This window comes from Scleropages formosus, chromosome 12 (genome assembly GCF_900964775.1).
Source record: "Scleropages formosus chromosome 12, fSclFor1.1, whole genome shotgun sequence".
NCBI lineage: Eukaryota > Metazoa > Chordata > Actinopteri > Osteoglossiformes > Osteoglossidae > Scleropages > Scleropages formosus.
Genome location: NC_041817.1, coordinates 15,236,127 through 15,260,130, shown reverse-complemented (window position 1 = coordinate 15,260,130; position 24,004 = coordinate 15,236,127). Strand labels below are relative to the sequence as shown.

The following is a 24,004-nucleotide window of genomic DNA, read 5'->3' as shown; positions in this document are numbered from 1 at the left end:
CAAGTCGAGAATGTCTTTTGGACATTCCTACTTTTAGTCTAACAGTTACCACACACCATCATTCAGGTAAAAGTAAACCAACCATGTACCATCATCCAGCCGATATATGTACCAACCACATAACTTCAACCATTATTCCATCTTGTAAACCTCTAAAATCATACATTCTACAGCCCAGCCACAATGTAGCACCATGCATCCAATAGTCCTCCAACCCCTGTAACGTCATCCATTGTACATCATAAAACCTTGCTAAGGCATCCAGTCTATAGTTCACCAACAATATAAAACCTGCCAATCAACGCACCACCAGCCATGTAACGCCACACAGTCTGCGGACCACCAGCAATGTACCACTATGAAATCTAAAGACTAGTAAAGTAGCATCATCCACTGTCACCAGCCAACTGTGCACTATAATCTAAACAACACCCTTCCAAATGCATAACATCTTCTAGTCTGCAGTCTATGGACCAACCTAGTTTATCACCTTTATTTATCTATTGTACCTTAACAGTTCGTTGACCGACTCTGCTGTTGTCTACCAGCTGTGTACTGGTACCACAGTACTGAACCACCATGTGACCTACAGTCCGGTAACATTTTCAGTATTTTAATATAATGACTTCATAACACAAGGCCTAAAACTACGAGCGCAATATTACAAGCCAGTGTACACCTAGTCCATAGTTTCCCCGTAAAATCTACTATTCAGCCCTCATTCTGCCAGTATTATAACATCTAAGTGTGCAGTCTACCAACAATAAAAATTGGTTATTAAAAAAACAAGAGATAAAAGTGAAAGAAGAGAATAAGAATTTGAGATTAATTATTTTCTCATATTCTCTTTTATCTTTATTAGGGTCTCTTTAATCATGACTAAACATTTGAATAATTAATTAACCATTATAGGATTCTCTAGAATTGCAGAGCTGCGCTGTTCCAGAACATAGGTTAAGCCCCATAGTTAAGACTTTAATTTAATTATGATTTATGTCATTTGCTGGTTGTGTCAAGGGCTTCCATAGCAGTCTAACAAAACTGAACCCATTTCCCCAAAGGAGGAAGGGTTTAAACTGGCTATCTTGGTTGATAAGTGCCTCCTTCAAATATACTGGGCATCTGAGGAACCACAGTTAGAAATGTGCTGCAGTGGGAGATGTGCTGCTTCACCAGCTGTGCCTGCTCTCTCGCACACCGTGTCCCGGAGCCTGCAGCATGGAAAGAAACCCGTGGGCTGGCATTCTGAGTGGCTCTGCCAGTAATTGTTCTTTTCCCAAGGAGAGGTTGAGTCGCACACCTCAAACTAAGGTTGGAGTCTGATCAATGCCATCTGCTGGGAGTTCTGCAGTTGTATAGCATGAGTGAGTTCAGTCATCTGTAGGCAGCAGGGCCTGAATGTGCCAGGTGATCTCAGCTGACTGCTACACAAGTGCCCCCTAGGGACAAGCTGGACTTCTGCAAGTTGCTGGTTTCCTGCCGTGACAGGAGGTCTGAGTCTAGTTCACTGTGTGACAAATGGCCACGGGCTGACAGGCGTGTTTATCGACCTGAGTGCACATACTGTGCCCTCGAGGGAATGGGAGGTGGCAAAGTGGACAGCCAAGGTTAAGAGATAATTGGCAATGAGTAAATTGGGGTGAAAACAGGGAGGAAAAAACTTCAGTAATGAGACAGAACAGGTAATGCCATCCCAGTCAGGGGGCTTCCTGCAGTAATCTATTGTAAAGGAAACCTGGGAGCAGCAATGCAAAGCAAGATCATGGCAGTGCTTGGAGAGGTATGTACAAACATGCACTGCATAGCCACAACATTACCATGGCAACATTGCCAAAATGCCATGTGATCCAGAGGTGGGGCAGCCACATTTTTCAGCCATGCGTGTGGACAGATGATTGCAGTGAGATGACAGAGGAATCACAATGCTGCTGTGATGACTGTACTGCGATAGCCATGTGGTGTCTTTTGGATGTCTGTGTGTTTGCAGCTTTATTTTAACGCCTTATATCAAAGATCCGTGTTTATGACGCTGTGTTCGTCTGGAATCAGTACTTGCATCAGGCGACTGACCTGTTGGGAGAAGCGCTGCTTGCTCTGCATGTGGACGTGCTCCTCCAAAACCACCGGGCCTGAAGGCAACAACTCCACCTCTTGGATGGCCTCCATAGTGACACCGTGTGGCAGGACTTGGAAGAGCGAGGTGACGTACATGAGGATGGACTTCTTATCTGGGTGGGCTATGGCCACATCTAAGACAAAGGCAAACTGTTTTATTAACTGTTTCCTAATTAGGACAACTGGCAACATTCAAAAAGGACCAGTGAGGGCAAGCTTCACGTTACTACATTTTGTGATTAACTGTGTAATTTTGCATGGTTTACAAAATATAATTTGTGCCATGCCAGCAAAACACTCTGATGCTGAAGAGTTCATGTACGTATGTGTTCAGAAGACAGGGCACCAGAAGAAGAAAGGAAGAGTGCAAGCGAGCCTATCAGTAGGGTGGTCATGTTGCTCTGTGCGCTATTTTTAACTCCCCCTTTATTGCTCCTTTCTGGCACATCAAGAACCATAATAACCCACAGAGACAGGAAGCATTTTATTCATCATTAGTTCTGATGAGACTCTGAACACTTCTGCATCTCTGCTCCCTCCCTCACACGCAAACAGAATCGCACGAAGGGCCACGCACAAATAGCCGCGTACACTCCCTCAATTTGCACTGCTTCACTTCTCTTTCATACCCCCCCAAAAAAAATAAAAAATTTGACATACACACAAAAGGAACATGCACGTGCGCACACACACACACACACACACACACACACACACACACACACACACACACACACACACAAATGAGCAAAGGACTCAACATTACTGTACCTCCTCCCTTGTTAAAGGAAGGATCTTAGTGTTGCTCAGGGATGCTGCAACACACTGCCAAGATTTGTTTTGCTTTGTCTTCAGGAAGGAGGACCTGAAGCTGTGTTCTTCTCAAAGCTACATTTAATACACAAGCCACAGTAGCAGCTCTCTGCTACACTAACAGCCCAGGTTATTCCCACTGTTACGGAAAGCATTGTGTAACACTCATAACGGTTGCCACTGTACTCCAATTACACCATTTAGTCTTCTGCAATGCCATGTGAAATACTGGAATGCATTTTTGAAAATTTGATCTGGTATTACATGTATTCAGCGGGTGCTTTTCTCCAAAGCAACTAATAGTGTAAAGCTACCTAAAATAATTTGCTCATTTATACAGCTAGGCAAATTTTCCAATGGAGCAATTTAGGGTAAGTGGCTTGCTTAGGAGTGCCACAGCAGGAGTTGGGATTCTTGCCTGTGTCCTTCAAGCTACAATGTTACTATTACTTGTAAATTGACTTAAATGTCTTTTTTAATCTAGAATGCCCAAGAGGGTGGGCAGCCACTGGCACTTGGACCCCAAGAGGTTTCTTCTCTCCATTGAGTTTCAGTTGGGAGCTTTTTTGTTCCTTTTCTCCATGGCCAGTAGACCTACTTACAGCTTAATAACTACATGGATAATGTATTACTCTAGTACATAGTCAACTGGTTAATTTGTTTATTTGTCTTATGCCTTTGTTCGGCACTCTGTGTCACTGTGAGAGAGGAGAGCTCTATAAAATTGAATTTAATTGAGTTGAACTGAACTGAAGGAGGCAACTCTAACCACTGCGCTACCTGCTGTCCCAGGTATAGTCCACACGCTGCCATTAAAATATCCATTTTCAATGCCTTCCATATTTGTCTGGTGTTTCCAAATAATACATGCAACTGAGCTGCCACTTTAACTGGGCGAGTCACTGTGCTGAAGTGACTGTCCTGGGTGTAATGGTAGTTCCTGCACATTCATGCAAACCAGTTACTTGCTTTGTGGCCAATCGAGCAAATAATTACTTTGCTCTTCCTTTCCGCAGCTCAACTCTCGCGTCACAACATTACAGCACCCTGGTGTCATGGAAGCCTCTTCCCGCTGCCTCCAGCACACTGCGGCCCTGCCACTGCTGGCCCCCAAACAGCAGCTTTACGTGTTACACCTCCATCCCCACTCCTTCCACTATTGTGTTTTCCACCGGCTGTGTCGCGGGATACAACCGCAGGCACACATTGACACGCACACTTCAGATCGAAACGTGCGGTGCAGGTTGAAATGCAATAGCTTTGATCCAAGTCTCAATTTCAGCAATGCCTAGAGACTGCCGTTTTCAGTTATTTTCCATGATTCAACCGATTATAAGTCATAATTGGGATAAATCAACTGCTCCTGTAAGTAAGGCTCAGTAAACAAATTTTTCAGACCCGAAAAAGGTCCAGTTCTTTCTATATTTCAATTAGCCAAAAGAATACTTACAGTATAAAACAAGAAAAATATATTCTCATGTGATGTATACTAGTTCATATGGTGGAATGTGATGTTTGACTGTTCTTCAGAATCACACATCTGCATCTAAATCTCTCTTTCTGGTAATGTAATTCACTGATTGTTTTTGTTTCTGTGAGATGTACGGTGCTTTGGAGAAAAGTGCCTGCTAAATGAGTAAATGTAAAATACATTCTATATATTCTACACAATATGTACTCTATGGAAGTAAATCTCCATGTGCAAATACCTGTGGCATAACAACTTGTCAGGTATGGAGGGACCAAAAGAACATAACTGACAAAAGTACTCATTTAAGTTTAGATAAATATTGCCCCCACCCCATTACACCTATGGCAAATACACACAGCCCCTTAATTCACACTTACAGATACACTAATCTTATCTCACCGTTTCCAGTTACAGCATCATTTACAGTGGCTCAGACTACTTTTTCCACTCAAAATCTTTATCAAAACTCTACGGCTTCTCACTCCGATTATCGTTGTGCGACACAAATCATGTTTTCTGTCCTTTCTGACACTAGAACCATATCGACACTCATTACAGCACAATTCTCCATACAATACAAATGCTACAGCTATATTCCCAGAGCCTGACTCTACAGCTTCATCGGCACTATCTCCAATGCATCTTTAATGCAGATCTCTACATAGTTCCACTGAGCATAGCAATGAATGGCAGAGGGGTAAATAGGGAGCAGAGTAATGGATAGCAGGAAGGTAAATGGAGGCCAGAGTAATGGATGGTAGGGGGGTAAATAGAGAGCAGAATAATGGACAGTAGCTGAGTAAATGGAGAGGGCTGCACTTGGCAGTATCTGACTCCAGTAAATACCTCCCCTATATTCCAGTGTAAGTCCTGACACTGGCCTGTGAAATAAATGATGTGCACTTCCCACAGATTTAGTTTGCAGCCCTGTCTCCGCTGATTCAGCCTGTTCTGCAGAGTAACATCATTCGTTATCCATTACTTTTCACCATGACCGTGCTGTAGATCAGTGGTGGGTCTGACTGTTTTCAATATAACTCTGGCGTGTCCCAGTGATCGCCATGGCTCTTATCGCTGTGCTGCTCTTGTGTCTTAGTACTGGACGAGAACGTGTGAACTGCAGTGAATCATGAGGTATTTTACATCTACATCCAGCAGCTTGCAGGAGTAGAACCCAGAGGCGGCAGTGGCTTCCCACTTAACGTATAGTGTTGCACATAGAAACCACACCATGTAAACACAAAGTGGTTCTCATAATACAAGGAAAAAACCAAGACAGGTCCAGCCTTCACCAAAATACACTGTTTTATACAGACTATTTCCACAAGTCTGAAGTTAGGTAGGTCACAATCTGACATGGCAGTCTTCACCAGTTAAGACCAAGTCTGTTTTACCTTCAATTAGCTTACACCATTCATCCAATTACAATAACTGCTTTGTCCTGATCTGGAACACAGTGATCCAGAATCTATCCTAGAATCATTGGATGCAAGGCTGAGAAGGGGTACACCCTGGACGAAACAAGAGTAACATCATTCGTTATCCGTATGTTACGTGTTATTCGTATGTTACATGGAAGCCACATACACAGACACAGTGGCTCACCCACTGACACTCATCAATTGACCTGAACTGCACTTCATTGGACTGTGGGAGGAAACACCACACAGGGAGAACATACAAACTCCACACAGACTGAACAGGGCTCAAACCCATGTTCTCTCACACCATCCAGGTGCTGTGAGGCAGCAGGGCTACCCACTTTGCCACCGTGGCACCATTAGCTTATACCACATAAAATACTTTTACAAAGAAGGTCTTAATCTCGCCAAAAAAATTGAAATTTTGCCTGATTTATAGACAAAAGGAGATTCCAAGGTAGATTATCCCATAATTATAGAGCTCACTTACAAAAGGCTTAGCCACAAGATTAACTTTAAGCTATTGTTGTGTGTAACAAAAGCCGAGCCACAGCAAACAAAGCAATCCTGGAGGCTTGTATGGGACAAGAAGCTCCTTCTGAGAGCAGTACTTTCTTCCCTGCGAAACGGCTGCTATTGTACAACGTCCACTCTTTCCTCCTTAAGAGCATGACAAAAGAAGAGGCACCCAGAAAGCTCAAATGATGGAGAAGAGCAGAGGGCACTCACAATGGTTCATATGAAACACGCATCTGCCATTGTTGCGGTGCTAATGGAATGGATGACAATGATGTCAGCGAGACAAGGAACATCTAGTATGACAAAGAAAGGCACTATAAAAAAATCCTAACCAAACGCACTCGTCTCCATTTTGGCCCTTAAGGCTCTGTCAGGCAAACGCATAAACTGTGCGCTAATACAACTGTCTCAACTCTGTGATTCTGAGCAGATGGGATACCACGTAGGGTACTGACCTTCACGCTTAAAGAGGAGGGCTCTCAGAAGTCTGAATCAAGCAGTATGTCAGAAGTCTGAGCTACATCATGGACACCAGCCATATGGAGAGAGGAAGTAGGCAACTGCCAGTCTTTTAGTTCACACACAGAGCCCGATCACTGTAATTCTCACTACAAAATTTGTCCTCTGCTCTGTCTTCCTTTTCACCTTTCCACTGACTAAAGTCGGATTCCAAAATTACAACTTGGCTTGGCTTTTTTTTCCTGGTGGAAGGAGGCCGCACATTTGCATCGCTGAAGCCTTTTAAACTACTATTTGGCTTTTCTTGAAGCGAAGCTGCAATGTGGCATGGCAGGGACACCATGTTAGTTCGCTGTAGTTTAGGCCGAACTTGCCTCAGACTCTATCAAGCATGCCCAAGCACTCTCTTACCCTCAGGGTCCAGCAGTTTCTCTATGCCCAGGTGGTTCTTGGCAACGCTGAAGGCGTGGTCCAGCCTCTCGATGGATGTCTGTTGCTGTTCCACATCACTCCACTCAAACAATTCCGGCCTGGGGGAGACCAAGTGTTGTTTAATCTCATCATACCTCCCTTTAAAAGAGGCAGGCTGCATTTGCAGCATACTGCCCATTAATATATGCTTTAATCTCACCTAACCTACTAACAAAATATAAACTAGCCCCATCTGAAACATCTCATTAAAGCATGAAGTACACTCATGCAATGAGGAGCAAAGCGCTGTTTCAAGAATTAAAATCCTAAACTGAGGAGCAAAACTGTACAGCCAAGAATTAAGAAAACTCAAAACTACAGCAGTGTATTATACAGAAGAGTCGTATTATACCTTGCTGCCACTCAGTATGAGTGGTCCATTCAGAGCAGGGAAGGGTGATAACTGAGAGGGTGGTGAGCAGTACAGCATTATAAGACAGCAATAGCAAGAGTTCTTGTGGTGCAAAGGCTGCCAAAGTAGTATTAGAAAGTATGTCAAGGTGTGTGCCCTGTGCCAGTGGCCTGCGAATTCTCACCTGTGGCTGTGGATGAGGGCATTGAAGGCCAGCCCATCAGACCAGCTACTGGAGAAATTGACCACATTGACCCGCGGGTAGTCCCGAGAGGACTGACGCACCCAGCTCAGCAGAATCTTTTCACTGTTGGTTTGCTGTAGGTCAGCCATCACATCTTTCATCACATCCTTTACCTGGGGAGTGATACGCACACACAGACACAAACACACACACACAAATACAAAAGTTATACAACTTTGAAATTCTGAAAATTTCTGAGGCACAGAGGCATTATTACACACCCTTGCAAGAAGGCTTATATCACCATTCAATCCTTTTCTTTTTGAAAAGCGGGGGGAACAAAGTTCACAGAATGCACATAAGACATGATAGAATAAAACAGAGGATTTCAGTTAGAATGCTATGGCTAAGCAGTATTGCAGAAATAAACCCTGGGAATGGAAACAGAATGTTTGATTGACAAAGATGCACCTCAAACATGATGGAACCTTCATTATTATCTGGATACAAAGCTCAACATTGCCAACTGAATAGGATCAAGGCCTATGATAAAGCCCTCAGATATACTTCAAAAAAGGGAAATGGCTTAAGTGGGTATAGTATTCAGTGTTTTCCTGGAAATACAAAGAGTACATCAAAATCTAGATAGAGCATTTCCACCCTGTTAGAACAGAAATTCCAAGATGTATGAGATGCACCAGACTTTGCTCTTAAAAGTGTTCATCACTGAATGTATCAATGTGAACATTTAAAATTCAGAAACCATTAATTTTTCACATAACACTTGCACACTTGTTTTTGCCTATATAAAGTTACAGTGCCCAGAGGGGATAGAGTACCCAGCTGCCCTTTGCACTCCAGAGATCTGTATGTCCTTTTCTGATGTTAAAAATTTCATTCCTAGCCTCTCTTACAATGTGTCTCTTTTCCACATCTTCCTTCAAACTGTGTAGTATTAATTTCTTTTGCGCCATTCTGTAAATGTCTTCCTAATTTCGTTTATACTATATTTATAATATTGCTAAATCTTCTGTTACTTGGTTGATATTACTTGATAACAACATTGGCAATGGAGACGCAAAGAATTCAAATAAATTCAATCCGATTAAACTAATCATAGGGTCAGATGGAAAAATTACCTAAAAAAACCAAGAAACAAAAGGAAGGAAACAGTCAGTTACTGCAGGTAAATGTAACTAAATCACATCAATTCCAGTCACACAACATGGGGACCCCAGAGCACTCTTAGTAGTCAAGCAAGGAAATCTTTCAACGATCAAGAGAAGCCTTGAGTAGGAGAGGGAAGGACAAGCCCACAGACCAAAGGACCAGAGAACAGTTTGATTTGAACACCTTTATTATTGTTATGTTAAATCATGTTAAGCTTTTATCCAAAACAACTTTGCCAGTTAAAGAACTGACTAGTTCCTAAAAATCTGGGTTAAGCACCTTGCTTAGGAATACGAAAGCAGAGTCCCTTCTGGAATTAGAAATGACAGCCTTACAGTTGGTGCCCTTTACCACTTTCCCACCTACTGCTGCAAAGGACCAGAGTCCATGTCACTATATCAAGGAGTAACAGCAGTTGCCAATTCAGCAGCTGTAGAAACATGGCCTCAAGTGAAAAATATTTTCCCATGAAGAAATATGGGAAATGTCCCTGAAAGTCTGCCATCACACTATGACGTCAGTACGTGAATAACCATTTACGAGCCATAGATGCTGTGACAGATCAATTTTTTTCAGAATTTCAAGCATAACTTCAGAAATTGCCAGTGGGTGGATCCTGCACATGCCACCAGGTTGTCAGGAAATTAACATTCACAAAGAAAGTTACATTTTAAAAGAAACTGAAAGAATATTTTATATTTTAAAAACATAACTGGACATTTCTTCTTTCAAAAAGATATTGTTTGCCAACCTGGTAAATCCTAGGACATCTGTTATTCAACAAACCATGTTGACCTACCAATTTCACTGTAATAGCTACCCTATAATACCTCAAACAGATCATCTTTAGGAAATTACATTTTGACAGTATTTAACGTTATAACAGATAGGTTCTCATTAACTTGTCTTTTTTTTTTTTAAGTAATGTACATGCCTATTAAATAGCTGTTGCTGTTGACATGATTTTATATGCGTGTTGAGCACCGTGCAGTTTGCTGGCCACTTCGTTAATCTCGAGATTATGGGAGGGGATTTAACAGCCGCGGACTCTGAGTCTTCGGGGGGGGCTCACACTGTGAAGACGCCCTTTCGCAGCACAGTCTGCCCCCTGCAGCTGTTTGAGTGCCATCCATGTCATCCAACTATTGTGAGCATAGTTCCGCTGAGGGAAAAGTGAGGGAGCATAAGTTCTCCAAAGGCTTAGCTATCCTCCACTGTGTTTTGTGAACCTACGGTCTGTGTGAAAGCATTTGACTCAGCAGAACATATATCACAGAACAGCAGAATCATATATTTTACTTTAAGTGTGAAACAAATATGTAGGCCAAGGAATTAATTGAATCAAACTGGATGTAAAGATAGCACAAAAATACACACACACACACACACACACACATTTTCTGAACTGCTTGTCCCATACGGGGTCGCGGGGAACCGGAGCCTACCCGGCAACACAGGGCGTAAGGCTGGAGGGGGAGGGGACACACCCAGGACGGGACACCAGTCCGTCGCAAGGCACGCCAAGCAGGACTCGAACCCCAGACCTACTGGAGAGCAGGACCTGGTCCAACCCACTGCGCCACCGCACCCCCACACAAAAATACACACTGAACCCATTTGTCCCAAGCAGGGACTGCGGTGAACCAGAGCCTAACCCGGCAATGCAGGGCGCAAGGCTGAATGGGGAGGGGACACACGCCGGACAGGATGCCAGTCCAACACAAGGGACTCTAAGCAGGACTTGAACCCCCGAGCCACCAGAGAGCAGGACCCAGCCAAACAAATTGCGCCATTGCACCACCACACCCCCCACTAGCACAAAAATTGTTCAGTTTAAACCTAAAGATCATAAAGAAAGTAAAGAGATGAGTCATGAGTTTTTTGCTATTAATGAAACTTCTTATGAATCATTAATCACCGATACTGTGCTGATGATGGAGGTTCTCTTATTACAGTATATGTTCAATCAACAGTTAATATTTGATAGGAAGGCAACCTGATGCTCAAAACAAGTCATAACTTATTAAAGACTCTAGTTATCAAAATTAGGCTTCTAAGCATGAGATTATTCAATAAAATATTAAATAATGAAGATCAATAAATTATTGATAATACTTACTTGATACTATTACAACACATTGCACATCCCCCATAAAAACTCTGGACTTCAAAGATACAAGACAATGTTGTATTAGAAAATCAGAATCTTTGGTTGTTTAAATACAAATGTTCAACAAGTTAAAATAGCCTCATTCACCTGGTACTAATAGATAATGTGCTGCCTGCCTCTAACCACACACAGTTCACCTGTTACTTGTAAGTACACCTACATTTATTTGCTTAGTAGATGCTTTTCTCCAAAGTGACTTTCAATGAACACTATGTAGTGTTACCAGCCCACACACCTTACTCACCATGGTGACTTACACTGCTAGATACACTACTTACACTGGGTCACTCATTCCTACATAAGTGGAACATACACACACTCTCTGTGTCACCCACATACTACGGGGGAACCTAAACAGCATGTCTTTGGACTGTGGGAGGAAACCCACACAGAGAAAACACATAAACTCCACACAGACTGAGCAGGGATCGAACCCACATTCTCTTGCAGCACCGAGGTACTGTGAGACAGCAGCACTACTTACTGTGCCACCATGCCACCCAGGTAAATATGTAATTCTACACAATCCTGCTTAACTCTATGTTCTTCATTGGGTCTGGTGAATTTTAAATATCTTTAGCTATGTAGCAGAAAGAATTCTGATATTACATGTCTTAACATGTTTATTAGAATCCTGAATTCTTCAGTAAGTGTGTGAGGGCGCTACTGTACCAAGCAATTATTTCTTTGTTTCTTCTGGGATTCAATCAATAGGCCCGTGGATAGTCATCGTATTAACTGACTGAGCTGTTCACCACTTTTTCTCACTGCTTTCCTTTTAATGCACTCTAAGCTTCCAAGATATTTATTTCTGAAAATGACTATCTCAGTAGATTTTTCTATGCAGGATTTTTTATGTAATATGCTTTATGGGGCAATAAGTTAAACTTTCTACGCATAAAGTAAGTCTCGAAAAATCTGCACAATCACATTCTGATGACACATCTAACATTACACTAAAGTTTAATTCTAAAACTATTTCAGAATTTTAGAGAGAACTGAGAGTAAAGGCTCAGATAAGGGAAGAATTGCTCTAGGTTTTATGTCCTCATCAAAAATAATTAGGAACTCATTATTATCATAATTGGACAGCACAGTGGCACAGCGGGTAGCGCTGCTGCCTCTTAGCATTTCCGCTGTTCAGGCTTAAGTTCGTGGCTTATCAGAGTTTGCATGTTCTCTCCATGCTCCATGTTCGCATGGGTTTCCACCACGTGCTCCAGTTTCCTCATACAGTCGAAAGGCATTTGTGACTGTGTAGCCACCCTGCGATGGACTACTGCCCTGTCTGGGGTGTACCCTTTCCATTCTTGCATCCTGCGTTTGTGAGGTAGGCTCTGAACCACCACGACTTTGAACTAGACAGCACATGCCTTGACTCATGACACTGAGTATTATCAAAATTGAACGTTATTAGCCTAGTCAAAACTGTTCTTTCATTGGTGATACCTTGTACATCATGCAGAAACTCAACTGTGAAATTTCAAAATCAATGCTTAGAATCTAAAGCATTTGGGGTGTTCTCTAAAGCATGATTTTTACAGACATGTTATTTACAAAATGTATTTTACCACTTACTCTGCGGTAATAATTTCAGAATGCTGCACAGAGCCTCTGACCACACTAGGTCATGTTGTGTCCCATTAGCAACACGCACTCTCTGCAACGGGTGGTTGGGCACTAGGACAGAATGATGGCACAGCGAGTAGTGCTGCTGTCTCACAGTGCCTGGGTGGCACCGGAGGAGGTGGGTTTGATCCCCGCTTAGTCTGTGTAGAGCTTGTATGTTCTCCCTGTGTCTGAGTATCCTCCCACAGTCCAAAGACATGCTGTTCAGGGAGATTGGTGACTCTAAAATCACACATAGTGTGTGAGTGACAGAGAGAGTGTGTTCCATGGATGTATGGAAGAGTGACCCATTGTAAGGAGTGTATCTAGCAGTGTAAGTCACCTTGCTCAATAAGCTGTGTGGGCTGGTAACACTACAGTTTTCAGTGGAAGTGGCTTTGGAGAAAAGAGTCTGCTAAATGAATATATTTCAATGTACTACGTTCCAGCACGTAGAAGCCACCTTTTACTACGTTAACTTGTTTGTTAAGTTAAATGCTACATGAAATACGAAAATCATTTGCAGGTACTGGTTTATACAATCGGTAATATGCAATGAGTGAAGTTACGCTTCAGGGGCATTAAAAAGGAGTTTAAGGTCGCATGACAACACAGGTAAGAGGAGTGAGCTACCGCTGGCACCTTGATCGGGTGCTCAAGGCTGTGACAAAGTCTATCAGTGTAGGGACGGTGCATAGTAAGACGAGCTGGCCAACAAAGCACGCCACCGCATTCATCGCAGAACATCTGATCAACCGAGGTCCAGTTGCCTGGGCAAAGTTTTCTTGTAGTGAAAGATCCAAAACACAGTGACTCCAGGCTACATCACTGATGATGTGTCCAGGTGCCAGTGAGATGTATGACATAAATATATATATATCTCACTCACACACACACACACACACAGACCACTGACTGAAACCGCTTGTCCCGAGCAAGGTTGCAGCAAGCTGGAGCCTAACCCGGCAACACAGGATGCAGAGCCGGATGGGGAGGGGACACACCCAGGATGGGACGCCAGTTCACCGCAAGGCACCTCAAGAAGGACTCAAACCCCAGACCCACCAGAGTGCAAGAAGAGGCCAAACCCGCTGCACCACTGCGCCCCCCCATAAATATATATCGCCTCTCAAATATTTTCACGTCTAAGGTTTTTCTTTATAAATACTTCTTCTTATGCAGTCAGCTATGGTATTTATGCATAAACACAAATTTTATTGGCTATTAACGGCTTATACGGAGCTAGCCGTTTATTATCAAAACAATTTGCTTTGCATGAGGAGGGTGTAGTGGAGCAGCAGGTTTGGCCAGTGCCCCCTGTGTAGCGGATCGGAGGTTCGAGTCCTGCTTGGGGTGCCTGGCAATGGACTGGCATCCCCTCCAGGGTGTATCTCCTTCCCCTTCAGCCTTACGCCCTGTGTTTCCGGGAGAGGGTCCAGCTTGCCACGACCCCTCTCAGGAGAAGCAGTTGTTGACGCTGATTGGTTGTTTTCCATGTGAATGTCACCTGAAACCTCTATCCTGCATAGTTAATTTGCAATCCATCCATCACTATCACTTTGGCTAACACAGGGTCACCGTGGTCCAGAGCCTATCCAAGAAGCATACTGCATGAAGCTGGGGACCCAGTGGATGGGGCAACAGACAATTGCAGGGAAGCAACACACACTCATTCACATACACACACAAAGAGAAACTGTAGTCACGTGAAGCATGTGTGAACTATGGGAGGAAACCAGAGCACATGGAGGAACATGCAAACTCTGTAGAAACTGAACAAAATCTGAACTTATGCCCATAGCCCAGGGGCTGTGAGGCATCAGCACTATCCACTGCACCGCTGTGCTGCTATTTAGGAATACATGAAAAAAACAGTTGCCTAGATATTGATAGCAGAGTGAGGAATAGCTATGATTTAAAAGATTCTTTAAAAAGATAAAAAAAAAAAGTAATGAGTTATTCTAGGGCATGGTGTAATGGTATAAGTTAAAGGGAAGCTATCAACGCATTTGTTCTCTCAACTGCAATATATGAACAAAAAAGCTTCTCATAAGCTAATTGGAGCAAAAAAGACTGGGTGAATATGGAAATGGAACGGCATGTGCGTTACCGCTGAAAGTACATCTAGCATCGCTTCAGTGGGTTGTGTAGCTGCCTGCTTCATGTCTAGCAGAAACAGCCCAACTGTGGCGCATGTCTGTATGAAAAATATGCCGTCTGGGGTAGGAGAACATTTTCCATCTCACACTGGTGAAACTGTAGCAACAACAAAATTCTGCCAGTAGGAAATATTAAAACCTCAATTTAAGAAGGGGAGGCATCCAGCTTCACCTCTGTAATAATTATTGAGCACAGAAATATTAGATAGTCTGCAAAGGAGTTTTTATCCTTTCATTTCGTTAGTAAATAATTTCGTGTGACTTGTCTCCACCTCACACATAAGCACTTAGACATATTTCTGACTGTACAGCTGCAACTCCTAACTCTGCGGCAGCTCGCACTTCTGTCCAAACACCCTCCAACATCTGCTGCTCTGCTGCTTCTTCTCATGCTGATAAACGCCATGAAGAGGCTGCTGCTAGAACCCAACTCCAAAAGCAGAACAAGCGCTGTTTTAACAATCAGTGCGTGTCATTCCTCTGACCTCACGTAAAGTTCCGTGTGCAAAGTTTATTCGTGACACAGGCTTGTTTCACACTAGAGACAGGATCGACATCACAGACCGGGAGGCATTTTTAAAACTCTGAATTTGTAGCAAGTTATGTTATATTTCACACTAAAAATGAAGCAAATCTAGTTACAGAGCCATCAGCTTCGAAATTCTCAGATTTTTATTCTTCAATAGCCATTCTTTCAAAATTAGGTTCATTACAAACCTCAGTCAAAACACAGTCACTTCTAGTAGATATAAGGTCTTTGTTATGCACTTAGGATCTTTTGTTTGCAAACGCTGATCACCCAGTCGGCTCCTCTCTGCTAGCCTTGCTACTTTTGGCTGTGGGCCATCAAGGGAATGAGCTAGCTCTGAGAATGTGTGCATTTTTTGGCCACATTTTTCCAGCAACAATCCAAACATCCTTCATCAAAGAAAGAAACTTACTGAGCTGAGCACCTAATATCTGTTTCTAAAGACAGCTAGAATGCTATTATTCCTTGGAAAAGATCACCTAGACTTCCCTCCCTTTATCCCTCAGAGGCCATCACCTGCGTGCGGCGTAACGCCTCTTTTAACAGCACACACTGGACCTCACACAACTCAGCACTATCAGCTCTGTGCCAGAACATGAATTCAGAACAGCAGAAGGAACCCCACAAAGACACAGGTTCTAAACATGAAGATATTCACTCATACCCCTGACAGAGGTATGGTAATACTGGCACCTTCACAATATGGTCCACACTCACCTGCCAATGGAGGATGATGCTCCAGATGAGGCCCAAGGTCAGTTTGTGATTGCCATCGACAATGTCCGCTCCACCTATATTCACCAGTTCGACCTGCAGAAAGAGCAGAAGTTTGGGAGGTGTTTATGTGTCTATCTCTGTATTTCTCTATATTTCAGGAGAACGAGTTGACTACAGTGCCACATGGGAGGTGTGTGCGATCACAGAAGGAAACATACTGGAGGAGTAAATATTAGTTGTCATAGAGCAGGAAAAAAATGCATCACACTAATTGGAGTCTGAGAGAGCATGCAGTTATGGTAGAAGCTGTGGGAATTCACTGCAATTATTATAAATGAATATGAATTAATATCCTTGGCTGTTTCTCATTCCACACTGATCGCATCCAAAACTAAACCCACACCAGGCGACGCTGGCTACAGCCGTGTTGCACTCACATTGTTTTTCTGTAGGATCTGCAGTGCTCTATTGACATTGTTGAGCGAGTGGACGCGAGTGGAGCCCTTTTCTTTCACCTGGGAAAAGGGAAAGGCAAAAGTCTCATAAAGGGCAGGAGTCTAATTGTAGTGCTTTCTAAGAAACAAGGAAGGAGAAAATGCATTATGCAAAATTAGAAAGCAGTCTATGGGACCACAGTGACAATGAGAAAGAGAAAAGCACAAGGAACAAACTAATGTTGTCATCAGAGGATTAACCTCACTCAAAATGCCAAGAAGGCACCAATATTCTACAATTTTATGTTAAAGGCACTGCAGCATATATAACACCTAAAGTACTCAGCATAAAACATACTGTGGTACATCCAAGGGCATACATTAGCATAACTTAATTTTTTAAACTCTCAATTATATTTTCCACTGAATTTCAACCAATTTTTCAATCCATTGTCCCCCAGATTTAGTCATTTCCAATTCCATATTCAACTGGCTTGATTACACCTCCAGAGCTTCTGTGAAGCAATTGAAATGTTTCACTGATCCATGTTCCTGGCAATTTTATTTCTTCTTCAGACTGTGAATCGCAAGGTCCCACGCAGTACAACTAAGTGCTGACCACAGTCCACACTACGGGGAACTTGCAGGTGCAGGACACGCCACTGAAGGACATTAGTGACGGCCAGATAAGCAGCCCTGACTGATTTAAACACTCCCCAACTCAGCGGAACACTGCCAATTCGTTCCACCACCACAAGACCGCGTCACAACTGTTGAGTGACATACAGGAGCTCAGATTAAAAGTGTGAAGTCTGGTGAGAGAGAAAGGTGACATTCACACTTTGGGCTTAGACTCAAGGATGATGATTTTTCTACCCTACAAGCACTGGGCTCTCTGAATTATACCTGTAGGCCTTCAGTGGACATATTCAATCAGTGTTTCACACACACACAGAGAAGCCACTTGTCCTCAGCAGGGTCACAGTGAACCGGAACCTAACCCGACAACACAGGGTGCAAGGCTAGAGGGGACACACTCAGGACGGGACACCAGTCTGTCACAAGGGACCCCAAGCAAGACTCGAACCCCAGACCCACCAGAGAGCGGGACCTGTCCAAACCCCTCTACACCACCGCACCCCCTACTCAACCAGCGTTTCTTCATTTCTAATTCATCTGAAGAACATGAAAAGAGGAGGTGATGAAGGAAGTACAAATCGCAACATGTGTACAAAACACATGGATATCTTAGACGTTTCCTTACACAGCGGGAGCCAATAAACATTAGTCTGCACTTGGGAGGGGAGCTTTAATTGACCAAGCTGCTTGGGAGGCTCCCAAATATAACCATTTTGAATAGCTGCCAGAACAATTATAGATTGGCCCCTGCCTTTCTGAAAACCTTGAAAATCATAACAATTTACTGTTTCTCAAAAAAACTGGTAATAATTAAACTTTTATTAAGCTCTGCAATACCATAACAAGTATGAAAATGTGCTAGTAGGACTGCAAATTTTTAACCACAAGCAGGGAACCAAGCTAAAAACCAGTGACCTAAAAGGAACTGATAATGCTTTGTTTTTACTCCATTGATAATTTCATTGGTCACTGTGGTCACATTGCTCAGACACTTAAACGGTGTAAACTATCGGTATTCTTCACTGATGAATTCCCCTGCAAATATTCAGTCACCTGTAAAGAAGGAAGGCCTTCAGACAAGTTGACAAGACAGCATGTTTGAGTTGCATCAGTGTTACATCAATGTAACTCACCAGTTCATGGCCTGCCAGACCCTCGAGCAGTTCCAGAAGGCGCCGCCCATCGCACAGGTCAGTAAAGAGATCCCGGATGGGGGGCTTCCCAGCCTGCAGAGAACCGTTAAGAGAGAAGGTCACACAAATTCTCTTACATTTACATCACTTACATTTTTAAGCTACCTACAGTTACAGTATTTATCCATTTATACAGCTGGGTAATTTTACTGAAGCAATTTAAGGAGAGCACCTTGCTCAAGGGTACTACAGCACGAGGTGGGATCTGAACCTGTGACCTCTGGGTCCCTACAGTACAACTTACACTACCTTCATAAATGCTACACTGTAATCTATAACTATACAATTAAAGTTGGGCAAACGGCAGCAATTCTTCCTACGTGTGACCGGATATATCCCAGAACAACCAAAAATTTCCCCTGCACAAAGCCAGAAGCTGCTTAAATGATGAAGCCCTTTTAATGAGCACAGTTCAGACATTAGAGAGACATGGAGAAGGCCCACTCAAAAGAGGAGCTCCCAGCATTCAACAATCTACGCAAACGTTGCTCAGGCAAAGAAGCTTCATTATTCCCTCTGTTGCTCCGGCAGAAGAACTCTAATGAAGCTTTGATGTAAATGACTGTGCAATTCTGCTTTCTTTTATGCATATCTCACTGCAGTGGGCTTGGGAGCAAAATACAAAACTGAATAAACTCCCCGGTTAAAATGCTTTCATCTCCTGGAATGTACAACTCTAAGTATTTATGTGTTAGACGGCCTTCGCTCACAATGCAGAAGGAACGCGTTCCGTTTTTTAAACCTTAGAGATGATGGCAGAGTTTGCCGTTGCCTAGCAACTGCAGGGCACTTCCTGACATGCGCTTCATGTCAACAGGGTGCTTGCGGTCACATTTGCTTTGCGGTCGCATTTTCGAGCTGTCCTCCAAGCCACGCTGTCACTCCATGACCACAGAGCCATCTTTCAGTGCAACTTTTGAAAAACAAAAAAACCATGTCACACTTTTAAGCCGACAATCAAAGTTACTGTGACTTTTTAATAGCTTCCAAAAAAGCCAATGTAAGTTTCAGGGTGATTGCTCTCTGGATGGTCATATGGGACCTGTTACCCAACCAAGAACAAAGCTGTTCAGACAAGAGGAATCATATCTAGCACTCATAGTGCACACTCTTTACTGTACCGCACTGATAAGTTTAAATGGCCGCCAGCCATGAGAAATGTTTAAAGTCCACTAATTAAAACTCACTAGACCATTAACGGTGAAAGCGTGGACATTTGGCATGTCAGCTGCAGGTTTTCAGCACACCAAAATTAGGACCAAAGGCTGTCAATCCAGCTAAAATGACTTCTACACTTAAATTTACAGCTATGTTCTGCTGTCAGAAAATCTTTAGCTGTGCATTTAATGAGCGCTGTGATTTGGCATTTTATGGTGTTCTCCGTTCAGTGTGTTTCATTTGGTACAAGAGCTTCTTATTTTAGCACCGCTATTGTTCTGTCAGTGCATGAAGTTGAGTTAATGAGGAATGATTGAGGTATTATATTGACTTTCACTGTATGCCTTCTTGAAAATGTTTTCTCAACCACGGAAGGGGTTGAGCTGATGACTATACAGCAGTTTTTGGTGACAACATTTTTTACTTTACACAAATATGCTGAATTTACACATAAAAATGGTCAGTGGTACGAGCCACTTAATCCAATTTTTTTAAGTTATATTTTTAAAGGTCTTCATTATTCTTTTCTACTTCTTTCAAGGTACATGGTCAAATTTTAAATTATACCAAGCATAAAATGAATCACAGTCCAGATACTGTAAATGATTTTTAGTGAATACCCAAATATATACAGTATGTATAGCTGATCAATAGATACATTTACTGTACATGTTCTTCAGATCTCCATATTTCATGTTAGTTAAACTTGAAGCAAACTGATAACCTTAGAATGTCATTCAAAATGAATAACGACAGACTCGATCATTGCAATAAAATGTACATTAATCAAATTACGTAATAAAGCACGAAAAAAAAATCCAATGCATTATTTGTTAACATCCTAACATTTGCACGACACTTGATTACGTCTACAAACATAATAATAATATTATGCGGAGAACTGTGTGCCAGTAACCTGCAATAGGTAAACTAAAGCCACTTATGTTACTTACTAACATAAGGTGCACACTAAGTACCATCAGCTCCCACACTATACAAGGAATATAAAAACATACATCATACATATATATACACATCGCAATGCTGCCCGTTCCATTGAATCAAATTTCCCCTCACTGCTTAACTCCATTATACTTCAGTCTTACTTGCCTGGTTGCATGAGAACATATTACTGTACAACAGTAATACCATCAAATTCAAGCCAGATGGAACAGATGTGCATGTGCTACCAATGTAGAAGATATATCGCTTAATGTGTACAACCTTATTGTGGTTCAAAGCATTCATTTCACACTGAGTATCAGTAACAGATCCTGCAGAATTACATCGCAGTTGCAAATACTATTGACAGGTCTGCCATATTATTCTTTCCTGTAAACAAACATCACCAGTTGTGTACATGTACAACTAAAATTCTTTCATCTTCACCACGCTCTCGCTCAAACACCCCTGGCCTCCATTAATTTACAATGCACGGTTCAAAATATTGTATTGAAAAGTCCTGAGCTGGGCCCTCCGAGGCAGAATGAAAAACAGCCCAGTCACTGCCGTGGTGCTTCGAAAGAGGCCCACCGGGAGCGCGGGATATTGATTACAGCGGGTAAATGACTCGCTGACACATTTAGAAATCTCGATGCAAAACAAATGCAGAAAATATGGACGTGGCCCTTGACTGCGAATAAGAGAAGCAAACGCGTGAACCCCAAACAGGGGTGCGAAACGTGGAGGGACAAATATCTGGCCCTGTGGAACGTAGCGCCATCAAGTCGCCACGGTGTACATTCGCCGCACAAGCAGGATAATATGCGTAATAATATCAGACTTATCAGATGCTAAACCACTTTAAGGCTGGGGAAAAATCTCGTTCCTGGCCGGAACCCAGGCCATCCGAACCGCGATGGCTCAGAGGGGGCCTTCGATTCCCCCGTTCACCCTTAATTAGGCCCCAGGAGAGCCCGGCCTGGCTCGAACGCACTGTCACTAATTGAGCTTCTCTCTGCAAAACTGCGGTTTTTTTCTTTCACATGAAGAGGAAGCGCAGCACCCTTAGAACGCGGAAATTGAACACTCCTCTGTCATTCTGCCTATCCATGTGTGTCGGGGAGAAAGAGGGAGAGGGTGCCATCTAATTGCTGAGCATCAGAAATTCCAGCAATGTGTGCAGCAGCAAGACAACAAACACTTCCTACTTGGAAACAAAGCGCATTTTATCCCATACATTGGTAATTGAGAAAGAAATATTCCGCTCTTCGGTGAAGCGGAGTGGTGGATTCATGCAACGAATGAGGAGGGAGGATAGGAGAGGGGGGAGAGAAGCAGCCGATGAAAAAGAGGAGGAGAGCGAGCAACCGAATAGCATTAGACTCAGCTCCCTCTCCTTGTCATTGGCCTTTTCTGCGCTCAGAATCCCTTCGCCAATATGTTATGTATTTTATTAGAAAATCTGAAATATTCTTTGCTCAAAGCACATGATGGATGTTTATTTTTTTTGTACTTCTTTCAGTGCCGCTTATCTCGTTAGATCCGTCTCTTTGTACAGCTGTAGCAAAAAAACATTCACCTTGCAACTGCAATTCAAATTCTAAGGCAACAAGAGCCAGTAACATTTCAGTTCTCACATTTTTAGCATTAAAGCCAAAATAAAGCGAGCCCTATTCATAAAAATATTATTTTTATTATTATTATTTTACTGTTATACTAGCTAATCGCGTTAGAAACAGTGGAGCATTTGAGGTACAATTTTAGATATTTCCCAGTTTATTTGCATTTCCTTCACTATGTTAGGAAATCTTCTAGTGCGGAGCGAAAGCCACCTCCATTTCTTTGTCTAGCCATTAGCTGGCAGTAACACACACTCGGAAGAGAAAGAGAACAGCGCTGTGTGGGATCACTTTCATTCAGCTCACTTCCACAGTGTTCGCAGTCTGTGGAGAGACTGTGTTCCTATTCTCGGTCATTTTAAATTGGATTTAATTTTACTGTAGTCCAAAGATAAAGAAATATATGTTGAAATGAATTCAAAAGTATTCAAAATATTATGTACTCTAGATCTATCCAAAATTTCTGATTAATTTTACCAGTGAACAAATTAAGGCACATCTGTTTTATTAAGCTTGTATTGATTAAATTACCGGGAGTGCGGTGGCGCAGTGGGTTGGGCCACGGTCCTGCTCTCCGGTGGGTCTGGGGTTCGAGTCCCGCTTGGGGTGCCTTGCGACGGACTGGCGTCCCGTCCTGGGTGTGTCCCCTTACGCTCTGTGTTACCGGGTAGGCTCTGGCTCCCCGCGACCCCGTATGGGACAAGCGGCTCTGAAAATGTGTATGTGATTAAATTACCTTTACCATCTTAGATTAAGCTACAGTTAATCTACATCTTTAATTGTGTACATAATAAAGAAAGCTGAAAGTGGCGCATCACGGACAAACACTGGAAATACTTATGTGATTAACTGGAAAACAAATTAAATATTAGCAAATGAGGCTTTTTTCAGTAATTTTTAAACAATTTATTAGTAAATCAGGCTTTTTTAAAAAATTTTTAAACATGTTTTCTCTAATGTCACTGGAAGTTAATTTACAAAACATAAGTGCTACACTAGGAGGCGTGCGGTGGCACAGTGGGTTGGACCGGGTCCTGCTCTCCGGTTGGTCTGGGGTTCGAGTCCCGCTTGGGGTGCCTTGTGATGGACTGACGTCCCGTCCTGGGTGTGTCCCCTCCCCCTCCGGCCTTGCGCCCTGTGTTGCCGGGTTAGGCTCCGGTTCTCCGCGACCCCGTATGGGACTAGCAGTTCAGAAAAAGTGCTACACTACGATGCAGTGCTCATGTCCAGGGGGGACCCTCCCTCATGCCTTAAGCTTCGGGGATACACAAATCCACTGCAACCATGCAATGGACAAGCAATTATTAATGAGAGGTGGATGGGAGTGTTATAGAGTATTTTTGTCATCATTATAGCTTTGTCTAAGATTTTTACAGAATGTAATCCATTAATAAGTGGAGGGACAAATGTTATTTAGCATTTACTGATTCTGTCTAGGAGGAAAAAAGTGACTTTGGAGTTATGAAGAAATCGCGTTACAAACCATTTTCCATTTCCAGTTGTGTTGAGTTGAGGACGTAATGTATCATTATTATCATCAGTATTGCCATCGTACTCAATGAAATACTGAGCCTTCAGAACCACTGGCTCCCACCCAACAGGATTTGTCATTCCTCTGTGTCCCAAACTGTTCTGAAGTTTGGTAAGATTTGTATTATTTCAGAAGTGTTCTGCTCCCCTACATCCTCTATATTTATCGCATTTTAGAAGAAAGTGCTGCTCGGTGTGAAATGCCTGATGATTGCAGGGTTGCGCACATTCTCTCCTCCCCGGTCTGCCGGGTCTGTCTGTGTCAACTGGTTTCAATAGCGAGCCAGTGCTCATAAAATCCTGTTTCTTATTGTTTTTTTTTCTCCCATAC

At 42.8% G+C, this 24,004-nt stretch overlaps 1 protein-coding gene across 4 annotated transcripts in view; it reads right to left on the bottom strand.

The window, feature by feature from the left end:
* dmd (dystrophin) overlaps positions 1–24,004 on the bottom strand; it is a 205,817-nt gene that overhangs the window by 115,467 nt on the left and 66,346 nt on the right. For all 4 annotated transcript variants that reach the window (XR_003798034.1, XM_029256738.1, XM_029256737.1 and 1 more), the window contains exons 3-8: positions 18,365–18,457; positions 16,596–16,673; positions 16,159–16,251; positions 7,806–7,978; positions 7,210–7,328; positions 2,071–2,249 (exon numbers count right to left, since the gene is read on the bottom strand). Coding sequence is in view for 3 of the 4 variants with exons in the window: in XM_029256738.1 (XP_029112571.1) it covers positions 2,071–2,249; positions 7,210–7,328; positions 7,806–7,978; positions 16,159–16,251; positions 16,596–16,673; positions 18,365–18,457 (735 nt within the window). In the remaining variant the exon portion in view is untranslated. The remainder of the gene's footprint in view (positions 1–2,070; positions 2,250–7,209; positions 7,329–7,805; positions 7,979–16,158; positions 16,252–16,595; positions 16,674–18,364; positions 18,458–24,004) is intronic.